This window comes from Curcuma longa, chromosome 2, assembly GCF_044706935.1.
Source record: "Curcuma longa cultivar G26 ecotype Majalengka, Jawa Barat chromosome 2, ITB_CL_G26_1.1, whole genome shotgun sequence".
In the NCBI taxonomy this organism is placed as follows: domain Eukaryota; kingdom Viridiplantae; phylum Streptophyta; class Magnoliopsida; order Zingiberales; family Zingiberaceae; genus Curcuma; species Curcuma longa.
Genome location: NC_133862.1, coordinates 1,768,619 through 1,785,893, shown reverse-complemented (window position 1 = coordinate 1,785,893; position 17,275 = coordinate 1,768,619). Strand labels below are relative to the sequence as shown.

The following is a 17,275-nucleotide window of genomic DNA, read 5'->3' as shown; positions in this document are numbered from 1 at the left end:
TCCTTAAAGAGCCTTATGAGGTCTAAAACCTTAGCATGCAAAAGGTTTTTTTTAATGTTTTGCATCCTTGGTTGGCTCACTTGTCATATGTTATGCAGACATATGATACACTAGTGAGATAGGTGGTTGCCTAGGAGGTTTTAGTAGGCCTCTACTTCTCCTACACTATAGTTCTCTTTTAGGTAGGTGTTTTAAAAATCTAAGTAGGTGCCCGCCTAGGCCATCCAAGCAACCTACCTAAGCAACCAGTTTAGTTAGATTTGGAGTTTGGTTCATTGATGGAAAGAAGCAAGTTCAATGGATGGATAGTGAAGATCGGATATTACAATCAAGGTTTAAAGTTTTGTGTGTGTCGATTAGCACAGGCAAAATTTGTCATTTTGTCTGCCAATAGACACAACACCGAATTCAACATAGAGTCAACAAAAATCAAAAGAGGTAAAAAAAAAAGAAAATTTATCGATAAGGAATGATAACATCGAGCTGATTAGGGTTGGGCAGTAGGCGATTCTTCTCACCAAAACTCCAATAGCGTAGATGGCTGTGAGGCCTCCATGAGCTTGCATTGGCCAAGTGAGGCCACGAGGCCGCGAGGCCTCCGTGAGGTCATGGTGGCCTCGTGGCGTCCTGGCGGCTACCTTGCTTAGCTACAAACACTCTCGCAGTGACTTCACTTGACCACGAGGCCTTCGCGAAATTGCTGCCGCTTCATAAAGAGCCCGCGGTCAGACCACTACAATCGACAACTTTTTTTTTCTTCCCCTTTCCCCATTTTTTATTTTGTTCTAATCTCATTCCCTTTATTTCGTTCCCTACTAATTCCTTTTCTTTCCTACTAATTTCTTTCCTCTTTCCCCTTATTTCCTTTTTTTTCTTCCTTTCTACTGATTGGTTAGTTTCCCCTTTCATTTATTGATTTTTAATTTACTACCTTTTAATACTGATCAGTGTCTTTCCCCTTTCCTCTTTGTTTCCCTTGATTCAAGAGAATCTTTTCTTTTTTCGATTAAGAATTTTTCTAGTGATACGAAAAACATTAAATATAATATAATTCTTGTTAGAATATTTAGGAATAATATTCTGTTAGAGATAAATATTCTGTTAGGGATAAATATTCCATTTTTCTTTTTTATAGAATAATTCTCTTAGAATAAGTCCCTATATTCGTGTATAAATAGGGGCTTATTTCTTGTAATAAAACAAAATTCCATGTTGTTTTATATGGTATCAGAGCGAGGCTAGGTTTAGGGTTATCCGCCCGAACTAATCCTCTTTCTTCTCTCTTTGTTCGCCACGTGTTTTCCTCGTGTGCATTTCTGTTTGCCGTCTTTACTGACCGCAAAAGATTAGCCGCCATTTCCTCCTTCACGTTATTGCGAGAAGAGTGGAATCCTAGCGCGACGTCGTCCCTTGCTTCGACCGAGTGACTCCTTTGCGTGAGCGTCGAGATTTCCTTGCTCGACCGGATCGTGACTTTTTCTCTCGTGATCCCTCTTCCGCTTCGTGATCGGATTGCAACTTCTTTTCTCGCGATCCCTCTTTCACAGGTGATTGGATCCTCCTCCGGCAGTTCGACCGGTAAGCTCCTCTCCCTTTGCTCACCGCTTCGGATCTCCGGCTTCGCTTTGGGATTTCTCCGGAGCTACAACGCCGTCTTCGGATCGCGCACCACCTTCGCTTCTTCTTCCCAGCAAGCGACGCGCTCTTGGGATCGTCCCGGTACAATGCGCGTGTTTACACGTTTTACAAACGTGTGCAGCGGAAATAAAATAAATAATTACAGCTAATTATTACAACAACACACGCATGTATAGCAGGAAATAACATGTACAAGGCATGACAGGAATTTAAAATTTTCTGAATAATAAATTATTCTAAACCGTACCTCGTGGATGATGTTTGAACAGTGTTGAATCAATCGAGCAGTCTTCGTTCGAGTCCCGTCTCTACTGGTGATCCACGCTAAGCTCCCGTCTAGACGGCTTCGGAAGTCAGGAATCGTGTCATCGTCTTCGGTACTAGTCGATGATCAACGACGATCGAATCGAGAGAAGCCTTATTCCGAGAACTACGTAACAACGTTTGTCGCGATCATTCCAGGGCTTTCTAACTATCACCGAGAATCATATTCTCAGTTAGTTTTTCGATGGTCAACAATTGACCGCCGATAACGGACAAATAATCGAAACTATTCCGATGAGGATGGAATAGTTATCTGGATGCTTCACAAGCTTCCTGTTGATAGCCCTTACATTGACACATGACTTCTCTAATGACTAGAAACGGTTTCCAATCACAGAAAAATACTCTAGTGGTCAATAACAGCAATCAACACATATCTCTACAACAATTTGACAGTAAACCTTGATAACAATACTGACAATTACTGAAAATACAAAACCCCATACAGCAGCTCCAATTCAATCTGTGGATGATTGATCACCAACCACTGGCAGCCTCACAAGCCACAAAACCCCATACAGAGGACGCAACCGGTGACGGCACGCAGGGGGGAAACAAGCCAGCCTTCTCTTCTCTGTTTGCAACCGGCGACGGCGGCGCACTGAACTGGAGAAGAAGAGCACGCAAGGGGAAACCAATCTACCTTCTCTTCTCTGTTTGCAACCGGCGACGGTGGCGCACTGTCGGGGAAGAAGATGAAGAACCGCACAACCCTAAAATCGCGATGAGCGTGGCTTGTAGTCCAACGGAGAAGCAGCGCCAGCAGAACCCCGTCTCGCACGAGCAACCAACGGCGCACGGAGGGGGAAGATCCACTAAGGTTCTCGGTACCTTCACCTAGAGGTTGGAGAGGGCGGCGCTCCTCTCGCACGCAAGATGAACAGGGCATTGCCCTGTTTTATCGTAGCTGAGAAACTAAGGTTGGCTGCAGTGAACTGGAGGAAAAGGGTGAACCGGCAAACCTAGCCTGAACCGGAGAATCTTAAACCAAGCTGAACCAAACCGGGTAATTAGGTTTACTGTAGCAAATCAAGTTTAAACTTGATTCGCTCGGTTCATTAACCAAACGAATTCCGATTTGACCCAAACCAATTTTGTTCGATTCATCTTCACAAGACGAAGCTTCTCATCACATCCGTTTTGCCAAAATCTCTTCAATCGTAAACTAAACTAAGTTGGTTCAATTTTGGTCCAAAACTGAATTATTTGGTTCACTAACTAAACGGCCTCTAATTTGAATAAAATCAGATTCGTTCATTTTGTGTTCGTAAGATGAATTCCATCATTTTGTCCTTTGTCTGGTCTAACCAGATTTTATTTCTCTGTTTTGAGAATTCAATTCTCAAATTCGTTTTAAGTCCTTCGGAGAACTTGTAGTGCGTGTGACCCATTAGGTTCTCGGTTATGTTAGCCGTCCGTAATTAACTATTAATTACAGAATGATCATGAGTGACACCTAGTAGATGATCCCTAATTGACCGGAAAATCAACAATTGATTCCAGAACAATTTCTAAACCCTTCAGCAGCTACACTGAATCGTGCCTTGTTCCTTTCACCGTCTTATACCCGCCTGGTTCAGGACATGGTCTATGTGTCGATCCCTACTAGGCTGACTACGTCATACTTAGCCTAAGCTGTTTTCTTGTCTTGTGGATTCAAGTTACTTATACATGTGTCCAATAGTACTATACTCTTAACATGTAATGCTTTGGCCAAAGACTTTTAGTAACAATCCTGACAAGCGGCCGCAAAGTATACGTCTTCTTTTTCCAAGGAGCGGTGAATCCTCTGTGGGCTATTCAAACACCTTCAGGCACTTCAACTTATATCCAATCATCTCGGGTCTACACCTCCTCGGAGATGCTTGCTTAAGATGTCAAAGTATAAGCCTCCATGATCAAGGTGACTTGAATACCGCAAGTCAAAGGAAACTCGCACTTAAGCTACATTGAGATTTCAACTGACATATGTATCGAACCATATGAAGTCTCAAGACAGGTCACTCCAATGAACTAGTTACCTTTAATCAGCATCCACGTTTAACTCTCAACATCCAATGTCTCCAGCAGTGAGATCAACTGTTTAGCTAACCAAGGAGTCTAAACGTGCAAGTCTCAACAGAATCGATGACGTCCGTGCTCATCAATTCCTCGACTAGAGATAATTTCAATACATTCATAATTGCACATGTAGAGATGCTCATGAGTTGTGATCCAATCACAAATTCTTTCATACTATGAATTGTATTGCGGATATTCAGTATTTGAGTTTAAGATTCAATTAAACACATATGGTATGTGCACTCAAATAGTGAATTTCTATTCATCCAATAAATAGTATAACCGTAAGGCGATTGCTTTAGAACACCTCTCAAATCTAACACGCGCCGCCTCTTTCGCTTCTTCTTCCCAGCAAGCGACGTGCCGCTTCTTCTCTGGAGCCATGACGCCGCTTGCCAGTAGCGTCTCTTGATTCTGTTGGCGCAGTGGAAGTGTGGTGAACCCGACGTGAATCCGACTGAAGCAGCCTATCTGACTGAACCAACTTTAATGAAGTCCCACTTGATCTCCTGATCCTTCTAGCCGTCCTCTGCTTCTCCCGCAGAGGGCTATAGTAGAGCAGATCTTTTCCTGCGCCTCTCCGAAGCCCGCAAGTGCTGCCACCCTTGAATCGTCTCTTATACTTCGTCCAGATCTGAAGATTTGTGAAAATGGTGGTTCATGCAGGTTTGGTCTCATCAGCTTTGATCTCTCGAAACAATAACATACCTCCACCTCGTAAGGGTGGCAAAGGATGCCCTTGGTGTGATTATTGCCATCGACCTGGACACACAATTGATAAATGTTGGAGTCTACATGGTCAACCTCTACTTGTTGCGCAGATCGTCTAGAGTTCTATCGCTCCTTCAGCTTCCACTTCACAGTTGCCACCAGATCCGACCCCATCGCCTTCCTATGACAAATTTTTGAAATGGTATGAGGATCGAAAGGTCTCTGATTCCCCTATTGTTGTTGCACTCACTGATAATTCCTTTGCTGGCATATCTCACTCTTCGAATCCTTGAGTTTTTGATTCCGGGACTATCGATCATGTTGTCAAAATAACTTAAGAAATCTTATTTCATTATCAAATTCAAGTCCCTATTTATATAAGAGTTTTATGGACCTATTCTACGAGACTTATTCTAATAAATATAATTTTATAGTCAATACTCCCCCTCAAGTTGGAGCATAGATATTAATCATGCCCAACTTGTTACAAAGATAATCAACTCGGATTCCATTTAAAGCTTTTGTAAAGATGTCCCCCAATTGTTCTCCAGTTTTTATATATCATGTAGTGATCAAGCCTTGTTGAATTTTCTCACGAACAAAATGACAATCAATTTCAATGTGCTTAGTCCGTTCATGGAATACGGGATTTGATGCAATGTGAATAGCAGCTTGATTATTACACCATAGTCTTGCTGGTATTGAAATTTTGAGTCCTACTTCAGTCAACAGTTGATATATCCACATTATTTCACACACAGACTGTGCCATAGCCCTGTATTCTGATTCTGCACTAGATCGCGACACAACCTTTTGCTTTTTACTCTTCCATGATATTAAATTTCCTCCAACAAAGATACAATAACCTGAAGTAGACCTCCTATCCATTTTAGAACCTGCCTAATCTGCATCTGAAAAACATTCAATATGAGTGTGCCCATGATTTTTATATACAATATCTCGTCCGGGTGCGCCCTTCAAGTAACATAAAATTTGTTCTAATGCTACCTAATGGTGAACCGTTGGAGATGACATATACTGACTAACAACACTAACCGAATATGCAATATCTGGACGAGTCAAGGTAAGATAATTCAATTTTCCAACCAACCTTCGATATCTCTCTGGATGTTCAAATAATTCTCCATCTATTGTAAGATCCACGTTTTGAGTTATTGGAGTACTACAAGGTTTTGCCCCTAACTTTCCCGTCTCAGTTAATAAGTCAAAAACATATTTCCTCTGAGATAGAAATATATCATTTTTACTCCTCATAACTTCAACACCTAAGAAATACTTTAGCACGCCTAAATCTTTTGTATGAAACTAAGTGAGAATGAAAAGATTTGAGAGATGAAATTCCTGTAGTATCACTACCAGTAATCACAATATCATCCACATATACGACTAACAGAATAACACCAGTTCCTGACTACTTGTAGAACACAGAATGATCAGACTTGCTTTTCTTCATACCAAACTTTTCAATAACCTGACTAAATTTTCCAAACCAAGCACGTGGACTTTGTTTCAACCCATATAAAGTTTTTCGAAGACGACAAACTCGCCCCATCTCCCCTGAGCAACAAAACTAGGAGGTTGCTCCATATACACCTCCTCTTGAAGATCACCATGAAGAAAAGCATTCTTGATATCAAGTTGATGTAAAGGCCAATGATGAGTAGCAGCAAGAGAAATAAATAACCGAACAGATGTCAACTTTTCAACAGGAGAAAAAGTATCAAAATAATCCACACCATATGTTTGAGCATAACCCTTAGCAATAAGATGAGCTTTTAGTCTGGCAACTGACCCATCTGGATTGACTTTAACATTAAATATCTATTTGCATCCAATAGCTTGTTTTCCTGGAGGTAGATCAACCAAGTCCCAAGTATCATTATCATCCAAGGCTTTCATTTCCTCTATCATTGCATTTCGCCAACCGTGATGAGATAAGGTCTCACGGACAGTTTTAGGAACAGAAATAGAGTCAAGTGAAGCAATAAAAGAACAAGAAAAGGACGACAAGCCATTATTAGAAACAAACGAAGAAATAGGATAAGTACACTGGCGGTTACCTTTTCGTAATGCAATAGGAAGATCATCATTTGGAATTGGATTTGATGACGAAGTAGTAGGTGCAGGACATGAATCAGGAGGTCAACGCCTAGAGTATATTTCAATAATAGGAGGTTTGGCAAGAGTTGGTTCTGAGACAGGTGTAGAGGATGTAACAGAATATACCAATAAATCATCATCTTCCTTTTGAGAAATCGGGATATATGAGGATGTGAAATAAGGTGTGTCTTCCATGAAAGTAACATCGATTGAAACAAGATATTTATTAATACTAGGACAATAGCACCTATAATCCTTTTGAAGAAGAGAATAACCAAGGAAAATACATTTCAAAGATTTGTAGTCTAATTTAGTAACTTGTGGACGGACATCCCGAACAAAACAAGTGCTACCAAATATCCTAGGATTAACAGGAAATAATGACTTGTTAGGAAATAACATTTTGTAAGGAATCTCACCATGAAGAACAGAGGATGACATACGGTTAATAAGAAAAGATGCAGTAGAAACCGCGTCTGCCCAAAAAGACTTGGGAACATTCATTTGAAATAAAAGAGCTCGTGCTGTTTCAAGAAGATGTCTATTCTTACGTTCAGCCACACCATTCTGGGATGGAGTATCAATACAAAAGGTTTCATAAAGTTTGTCATTCTGACTCATATAAGATTGAAATAGACTGGATGTATATTCTTTGGCATTGTCACTTCGTAAAGTACGGATGGACATATTGAACTGAGTTTTGATTTCAGCACAAAAAGCAGAAAATAGAGAAAATAACTCAGAACGATTTTTCATTAAGTATAATCAAGTTACACGAGAATAATCATCCACAAAAGTGACAATACCTAAAACCAGGTTTAGACAGAATAGGACAAGGACCCCAAATATCAAAATGAACTAACTCAAAAGGACTAATAGCACGTTTATTTATCCTTGGACTTGAACTAAGATGGTGATGCTTTGCAAACTGACATGACTTACAATTTAATGAAGATATGCTACTATATTGTGGACAGAGTTTCTTGAGCAATAGAAGAGATTGATGCCCTAACCTACAATGAGCCTCAAAAGGAGAATTTTCACCTGAACAAACGAGAGATCTTAGGGTAGGTGAATCAAGAATGTAGAGACCTCTATTTTCATGTCCTTTACCAATAGTCTTCCTCGTCAAAAGATCCTGAACTAAACAATGATCGGGAAAGAATGAGATGCAACAGTTAAGATTGCGAGTTAATTGACTAACATAGAGCAAATTAAAGGATAAATTAGGTAAATGTAAGATAGAAGACAAGGAAAGCAAAGGAGTGGGATTGACAGTGCCAGACCCACGAACGCAAGATGAAGACCCATCAGCTAAGGTAACAATAGGAGTGTTGGATTTGTGCGTGAAAGTTGAAAAGAGACTAGGACTACCTGTCATATGATCTGTGGTACCAGAATCAATGACCCACTTAGAAGATGAGGAAACAAGGCATGTATTGTGGTTATCTGAATCAGCAATAGTAGTGATAGAGGAAGATGAAAACATAAGTGAATCCTGATATTGAGAGAACTTGGCAAATTCTTCTGCAGAGACAAGCGCTGATTTATCAGAGGTATCATTAGTGGATGTAATATGAGCCCGATGTTTTTGCTGATTTTTGTACTGAAACTTTCTGCACTCAAATTTTGTATGACCCGGCTTGTTAATTTTACAATTATCATTAAATATTTATTTAATGAAACGGATCTTGAAATCTATATGTTTTACATACCTGAGCTTGATGAAGAAGCCATTGCAATGCAATTATTTTGCATATATTAATTTCTCTCTTCTTTCCTTTCTTTCCGAAGACACTCAATATTTTTCGTGATGGATCATTATATATCTTCTATTTATAGGCAGAGAGAGGACCAATATATGTATGCTTTCATTATTTCCGTGCATCCATCATGCATCGGTTATAATAATTATTATTATTTACATCCGTTACTAATAATAATTATTATAATATATATAGATGAGTTTTACTTAATTAGTAACTTCCATTGCATGAAGTTACATTTAGTTTTACGTTATTTTTCTTTTAATTTTAAGATCAATTATTAGTTAGATAATAAAATTATCTAACATTCTCCCACTTGGTCTAAAATTAAAACTTAAAATACAAGTATGATGCATTATAACTTTAAGCATCAAAAACTCATCCTCTTAAGACATCATAATTACCTTAATATAATAGAATACTAAATGTGGGTTATAGCGGTTGTACATTATATAACATACTTCCTTCTATATACCACAAACACCAGCATTCTATCATACTAGGTCTATAAATGAACATATAATTTCATAATGGTCCACAATAATGTTTCTAGACAATTCATGTTATAACACAGTAATGTGCACATCATAACTAGAAACTATATATCAGAAACACATAAGTGATATCAAAGTGTCAACTTAATATATCATTCAAAGGGATAACCAAGACCCATTCGATGTACATGTTCTTTAAATATCTTTGGTTGTAAACCTTTAGTTAACGGATCTGCAATCATAAGATCCGTTCTAATATAATCAATAGACACTCTTTGTTTCTGAACTTCTTCTTTAACGACAAAATATTTTAATTCCATATGCTTGGCACCTCTTGAATATTTGTCATTTTTAGAGAAGAATACTGCTGCGGAATTATCACAATAAATTTTCAGCGGCTTGGCAATAGTGTCGACAACTCCAAGTCCTGAAATAAAATTTCGCAGCCATAATGCATGGATTGTGGCTTCAAAACATGCCACAAACTCTGCTTCCATTGTGGATAAGGCAATGACAGATTGTTTAGCACTTTTCCATGATATTGCTCCTTCTCCAAGAAGAAACAAATAACCAAAAGTGGACTTTCTACTGTCAATGCATCCCGCAAAATCTGAATCTGAGTAACCAATCACTTCCAAGTGATTAGTTTTTCTATACATGAGCATGTAATTCTTGGTGCCTTGAAGATACCTTAAAACTTTCTTAGCAGCTTTCCAATGATCAATTCCTGGATTACTTTGATATCTGCCGAGCATTCCAACAGCAAAACTAATATCCGGTCTTGTACAGGTTTGCACATACATTAGACTTCCTACAACAGAAGCATATGGAATTGAATCCATTTGTTTTCGTTCTATATCATTCTTTGGACATTGCATAAGACTAAATTTGTCCCCTTTTTGAATTGGAGCAATTCCAGCAGAACATTTTTCCATATTAAATCTTTCTAGAATTCTTTCAATATAAGCTTTTTGAGACAATCCCAACAGTCCTTGTGATCTATCACGAAATATTTCAATTCCGATCACACAGGATGCCTCGCCCATATCTTTCATTTCAAAATTCTTTGAGAGAAATTCTTTTGTCTTATGCAACATGCCCAAATCATTAGTAGCAAGTAAGATATCATCAACATATAAGACTAAAAGTATAATTTTGCTCCCACTGATCTTTTGGTATATGCAATGATCAACAACATTTTCTTCAAAACCAAAAGATGTGATGGTATCATTAAACTTAATATACCATTGTCTAGAAGCTTGTTTAAGTCCATATATTGATTTCTTAAGTTTACACACTAGATGACCTTTTCCTTCGATTAAAAAACCTTCAGGTTGGTCCATATATACATTTTCTTCAAGATTTCCATTCAGAAAGGCTGTTTTCACATCCATCTGGTGTAACTCTAAATCATAATGAGCCACCAGTGCCATAATAATACGTAACGAGTCTTTCTTTGAGACAGGTGAAAATGTCTCTTTATAATCAATGTCATCTTGTTGAGTGTATCCTTTAGCAACAAGTCTAGCTTTATATCGTTCAATATTACCATTCGAGTCACGCTTGGTCTTAAAAACCCATTTGCATCCAACTCGTTTAGAACCTTCTGGCAATTGAACGATATCCCAAACATCATTTTCATACATGGATTGCAATTCTTCTTTCATTGCATTAATCCATTTTTCTGACTCTATACCTTCTATGGCTTGTGAAAATGAAATTGGATCTTTATAAATTTCAAAATCTGATTCTTGCAAATAAGTTTCATAATCATTTGAAATAGCAGCTCTTCTTATTCTTTGAGATCTTCTCAATGCTATTTCTTGTAACTCATTTGTATCAGATTTTTGTGAGTTAGCTTCTTCATCATGTTGTTCAGTGTTGATATAACGTTCTTCAACAACTGGAACAACTTTTGGAACAACACTGGATGAAGGAATATTAATAGATAAAGGAATATTTACCTTAACTTCCTTTATATCCACATTTCGTTGTTTATCACTCCCACTAACTTCACCATTTTCAAGAAATTTTGCATTACCAGTTTCTATTATTCTTGGATTATGATTAGGACAATAAAATATATATCCTTTAGATTTCTCTGGGTAACCAATAAAGTAACCACTAACTGTTCGAGAATCTAACTTTCTTTCATGCGGATTATAAATTCTTGCTTCTGCCAGACAACCCCAAACATGCAAGTGTCTTAAACTAGGATTCCTATTTGTCCACAACTCAAAAGGAGTTTTTGGAACTGCCTTACTAGGAACCCTATTAAGCAAGTACATTGCTGTTTTTAAAGCATACATCCACAATGATTTGGGTAATGATGAATTACTCATCATACTCCTAACCATATCCATTAATGTGCGGTTACGCCTTTCCGCTACACCATTTTGTTGAGGTGTATATGGCATAGTATATTGTGCACATATGCCATGTTTTTCAAGAAGTTTTGCAAATGGACCTGGATGTTGTCCTGTTTCATCATATTTCCCATAATATTCACCTCCTCTATCAGACCTTACAATTTTCACTTTCTTATCTAATTGCCTTTCAACCTCATTAATGTAGATTTCAAAAGCATCTACTGCTTGAGATTTTTCTTTAAGCAAATAGACATATCCATAACGTGAAAAATCATCGATAAAGGTGATAAAATACTTTTCTCCACCAAAAGATGAAGTATCAAAAGGTCCACATACATCAGTGTGTATTATTTCAAGAAGCTGAGTGCTTCTCGTGGCTCCTTTCTTATTATGTCTGGTTTGTTTTCCTTTAATACAATCCACACATAAACCAAGATCAGTAAAATCTATGTTATGTAGAATTCCATTCTTTACCAATCTTTCTATTCTTTCTTTGGATATGTGACCCAAACGTTTATGCCACAAAAAGCAGAACTTTCATTAAGCATATTACGCTTAATTCCAATATTTTGATGCACAGTAAGTAAGGATTCAGCAAATTTATTATCAAGTTTTAATTTATATAAACCATCAATAAGAACTCCAGAACCAATAAGTCTTGAATTCTTATATAAATTAAAACTACATTTTCCAAAATTAAAATCAAAACCACAAACATCAAGTTTTGATAGAGAAATAAGGTTCCTAGAAATTGAAGGTACATAAAGAGTCTGTAATAGGTCTAAATGATAGCCAGTATCTAAGACCAAACGATAAGTCCCTATGCCTTCAATTGGAGCCTTCATACGATTTCCCATATACAGGAAATTGTCAGTTTGGTTTGTGGTTTGGATTGTAAGGAATCCCTGCATCATATTAGATACATGAGTAGTAGCACCAGAATCAAGCCACCAAGTATTATGAGGAACATCAATCAAGTTTGATTCGAAACAAACATAAGTTTTTAATATACCTTTCTTTTCGAACCAAGCCTTGCGTTTAGGACAATCCTTTTGATAATGCCCTTCTTTCTTACAGAAATGACATTTATCGTTATTGTGTTCCTTCTTATCAGCCTGAGAAGCTTTAATAGGCCTTGTCTTTTTCTTAAAACTTTTGGCTTTTGCTTTTGGTGCTTTAATAGCTCCTTGAGTAGTGAGGTTGATGGAATGACTTCCCAAATTCTTAAGCCTATTTTCCTCTTGAATAAGTTTGCTTATCAATTCATTAACATTCCACTTTTCCTTAATAGTGTTATAGTTAATTTGAAAAGCACTATATTGAGGAGGCAATGAATTCAGAATAAACTGAACCAAGAAGGAGTCATCCACAGCCATTCCTAAAGACTTTAATCTTGCCACAATATTAGTCATCTCAATGGTATGTTCTTGCATACTACACGATCCATCAAACTTTATAGTCGTGAGTTGTGCCATTAATGTACCAGCGAGTGACTTATCAGCAGAACGAAAACGTTCTTCCACAAACTTTAAATATTCCTTTGCATTTTCTGTTTGTGGAATGGTAGTCTTAATATTGTTTGCGATAGTCATTCGCATAAACATAAGGCTTAATCTGTTAGACCGTTCCCATATTTTATATTTGGATTTCTCTTCCTCACTACTTGAATCAGTAATAGCAGTGGGTTTTTCTTTTAATAGTGCAAAGTCAAGATCTAATACTCCTAAATGAAAATTGACTTGCTCGCTCCATTCAGAGAAATTCAAACCATTAAATACGGTAACAGAAGAAGCTTGTGAATGAAGAGAAATTGCTGCAAATAAGATATACAGATTCAGATAAAACATTAGAATATATTGTAATATACCTTTGGGTTAATATTACAATATATTATCAAAAATTAAATGCCTTCTAACATTATTAAGAAATTAAAATCTTTAATCAAATACATATGTCATCTTTGGATAAACAAAATATATTTGGTTTAAGAATTTTAATTTTCTTCGTTTATATCACTAATCATAAAAATTAATTTTCCTTTGGGAAAATTCATAATTTTAATGATCAATGAATCTTATTTATTTATCATTTTTTTAATAGGCATTTTTATAAATATGATAAATAAATTATTATTATATGCATATCAATTAATTATTCTAGTTTTGGTCACTTTGGTGATCACAAACTATCATAATTAATATAAAATCATGTATATATTTATATCATAAGCATAAATTATCTTAATTTAAAAGCATACATGTATATTATAATCATTAGCTGAATTTATAAACAGTAATAAATCAGTATTTAAATTTATATATACATTGTGTCATACATCATTTAATAATTATTTATAATAAAAGATTAATGTGCGGAATATTTCATTTCATTTAGTTATGAGATTATATAATCAATTATAGATACTAAATATCATTAATGTATCTATTAATTTATAATTCAACATAATAAATTTATATATGAAAACATATAGATTTCTTAACGAAAGCTCTGATACCACATGTTAATTTTACAATTATCATTAAATATTTATTTAATGAAACGGATCTTGAAATCTATATGTTTTACATACCTGAGCTTGATGAAGAAGCCATTGCAATGCAATTATTTTGCATATATTGATTTCTCTCTTCTTTCCTTTCTTTCCGAAGACACTCAATATTTTTTCGTGATGGATCATTATGATATCTTCTATTTATAGGCAGAGAGAGGACCAATATATGTATGCTTTCATTATTTCCGTGCATCCATCATGCATCGGTTATAATAATTATTATTATTTACATCCGTTACTAATAATAATTATTATAATATATAGATAAGTTTCATTTAATTAGTAACTTCAATTACATGAAGTTACTTTTAGTTTTAAGTTATTTTTCTTTTAATTTTAAGATCAATTATTAGTTAGATAATAAATATCTAACAGGAAATCTATGGATGAACGCCTTCGCCTTCCGATCCACATGGCCCCTGCCTTCTCCTTCTTGTCCGTCGCCGGAGACGAAGCGCACGAGTAGAAAGATTGCGGCAGCAAAGAGAAAGAACGTGGGCGTCGCGCTCGCGTGAGGAATGAAGTCGGCGCAGAGAAAAAAAAAATAGAAAACCTAATTTTTGGGCTCTGATACCATGTTGTCAAAATAACTTAAGAAATCTTATTTCATTATCAAATACAAGTCCCTATTTATGTAGGAGTTTTATGGACCTATTCTACGAGACTTATTCTAATAAATATAATTTTATAGTCAATAGATCATATCACTGGTAATAAATCTCTTTTTTCTTCTCTATCTACTTATGGTTATTTACCCTTTGTCACCATGGCAAATGGTGCTCAAATTCAGTCTCAAGATGTTGGTATTGTTCATCCTTCTCCGTCTCTTTCTATTTATAATGTTCTTTCCCGGTGCTCCCTTTAATTTATTATCAATCAGTCAGCTTACTTGGTCTCTTGATTGTGTCATCTCGTTTATTTACAATCTTCTATTTCCTTATAGGACCGGAAGTACGGGGAGGGTGATTGACTTCGGATATGAGTCTCATGGTCTATATCTGCTTCAACAGTCCTCTCTTGTTGGTTCGGCGGCGGCATCTCCCCTTCTTATTCATGCTCAGTTGGGATATTCTGGTCTTGATAAGTTGAAACAATTTCATCCTGGTCTTTCCCACTTAAAATCTCTATCTTGTGAGTCATGTCAATTAGGAAAGCATGTTCGTAGTTCTTTTTCTCCTCGCACTGTGAGTCGGGCTACATCACCTTTTGCTTTGGTTCATTTCGATATTTAGGGTCCGAGTCGTATTTCTTCTACATTGGGGTCACGATATTTTGTTACCTTTATAGACGATTTTTTCCTTTGCACTTGGTTATATCTGATGAAGGATCGTTCGAAGTTGTTTTCTCTTTTTCAATCTTTTTTCTATGAAATTAAAATTCAATTTGGTATTTCTCTTCAAACCTTGCAGAGTGATAATGCACGTGAGTATCTATCTACTCCATTTCAGACCTTCTTGGCATTTCATGGTGTGTTGCATCAGATGTCTTATCCTCATACCCCTCAACAGAATGGAGTTGCTGAATGCAAGAATTACCATCTTTGTTGAGACCACTCGGACTCTTCTTCTCCATTCTCATGTTCCTCTTCAGTTTTGGGGTGACGTTGTACTTACTGCGTGCTATCTCATTAATCGCATGCCTTCCTCCACTCTACAAGGTCAAATACCTCATCATGTTCTTTATCCTCATCAGTCTCTTCATCCTTTACCACCTAAGGTCTTTGGTTCTATATGTTTTGCTCATGCTCTCGATCCTGGCATTGACAAACTCTCTCCTGGTCTCATAAATGTGTCTTCCTTGGGTACCCACGGTCTCAGAAAGGGTACAAGTGTTATTCCCCTACTCTCCATCGGTACTTCATCTCTGCTGATGTCACGTTCTTTGATTCAGTTTTATTTTTTGGGCCTAATGGATCTCCGTCGGAGTTTTCTCCTTCTACGCCTGCACCAATGACTATCTTTTATCCTCCGGAGGAGTCTCTGTCACCTCCGGAGACATCTCCTCCATTGCAGGTTTATCAGCGTCGTCCTCATCCTGCTTTGCCGCCGACCACCACTGACACTGTCATGGACACATCTTTGGAGCTAAGTCTTTCATCTCGTCCTCTGGTCCCATCTCCTGAGTCTGATATTCCCATTGCATTTCGGAAAGGTATGCGTTCCACTCGTAATCCTTCTCCTCATTATGTTTCTTTGAGTTATCATCGTGTTTCTCCTTCCTATTTTGCTTGTCTTTCCTCCTTGTCGTCTGTTTCTCTTCCGAAGACTGCAGGTGATGCCTTTGCCCATCCAGGATGGAAACAGACTATGCTCGATGAAATGTGTGCCTTACAGAGCAGTGGGACTTGGGACCTCGTTCCTCTACCGCCAGGGAAGTCAGTTGTCGGTTGTCGATGGGTATATACAGTGAAGGTTGGTCCAGATGAAAAAATTGACCGGCTTAAGGCTCGCCTCGTTGCTAAAGGATATACTCAGATCTTCAGATTGGATTATGGGGATACTTTTTCTCCTGTTGCCAAGATGTCCTCTGTGCGCTTATTCCTGTCCATTGCTGCAATTCGACATTGGTATCTTTATCAGTTGGACATCAAAAATGCTTTCTTACATGGTGACCTGCTCGAGGAAGTCTACATGGAGCAACCTCCGTGTTTTGTTGCTCAGGGGGAGTCTTCTGGTCTTGTATGTCGCCTGCGAAAATCTTTATATGACCTCAAGCAGTCTCCCAGAGCATGGTTCGGTAGATTTAGTACTGTAATTCAACAGTTTGACATGACTCGGAGTGAGGCTGACCATTCTGTCTTTTATCGTCACTCATCTACTGGTTGCATCTACTTAGTAGTTTATGTTGATGATATTGTTATCACAGGTAGTGATCATCTCGGGATTTCACAGGTGAAACAGCATCTTTTCAAATATTTTCAGACAAAAGATCTCGGCAAACTCAAATATTTTTTGGGGATAGAAGTAGCACAGTCCAAAGATGGAATTATCATATCCCAAAGGAAGTATGCAATGGATATTCTAGAAGAAACATGCATGTTAAACTCAAAGACAGTCGACACCCCTATGGATCCTAATGTCAAGCTCATGCCAAATCAGGGGGAGCCTCTTTCAGATCCTGAAGCGATACAGGCGATTAGTAGGGAGACTAAGCTACCTTACTGTTACTCGTCCGGATATCTCATTTGCAGTAAGTGTAGTAAGTCAGTTTCTCAACTCT

General features: G+C 37.3%; 1 protein-coding gene across 1 annotated transcript; it reads right to left on the bottom strand.

The window, feature by feature from the left end:
* Nucleotides 1–12,354: 12,354 nt before the first annotated feature.
* LOC141819121 (uncharacterized) lies at nucleotides 12,355–13,237 on the bottom strand. The gene is made up of 2 exons (XM_074706485.1): nucleotides 12,497–13,237; nucleotides 12,355–12,389 (listed from the first exon to the last, which is right to left on the bottom strand). The coding sequence occupies exons 1-2, from the start codon at nucleotides 13,086–13,088 to the stop codon at nucleotides 12,355–12,357; spliced, it is 627 nt and encodes a 208-aa protein (XP_074562586.1). The 5' UTR covers nucleotides 13,089–13,237.
* Nucleotides 13,238–17,275: the final 4,038 nt, after the last annotated feature.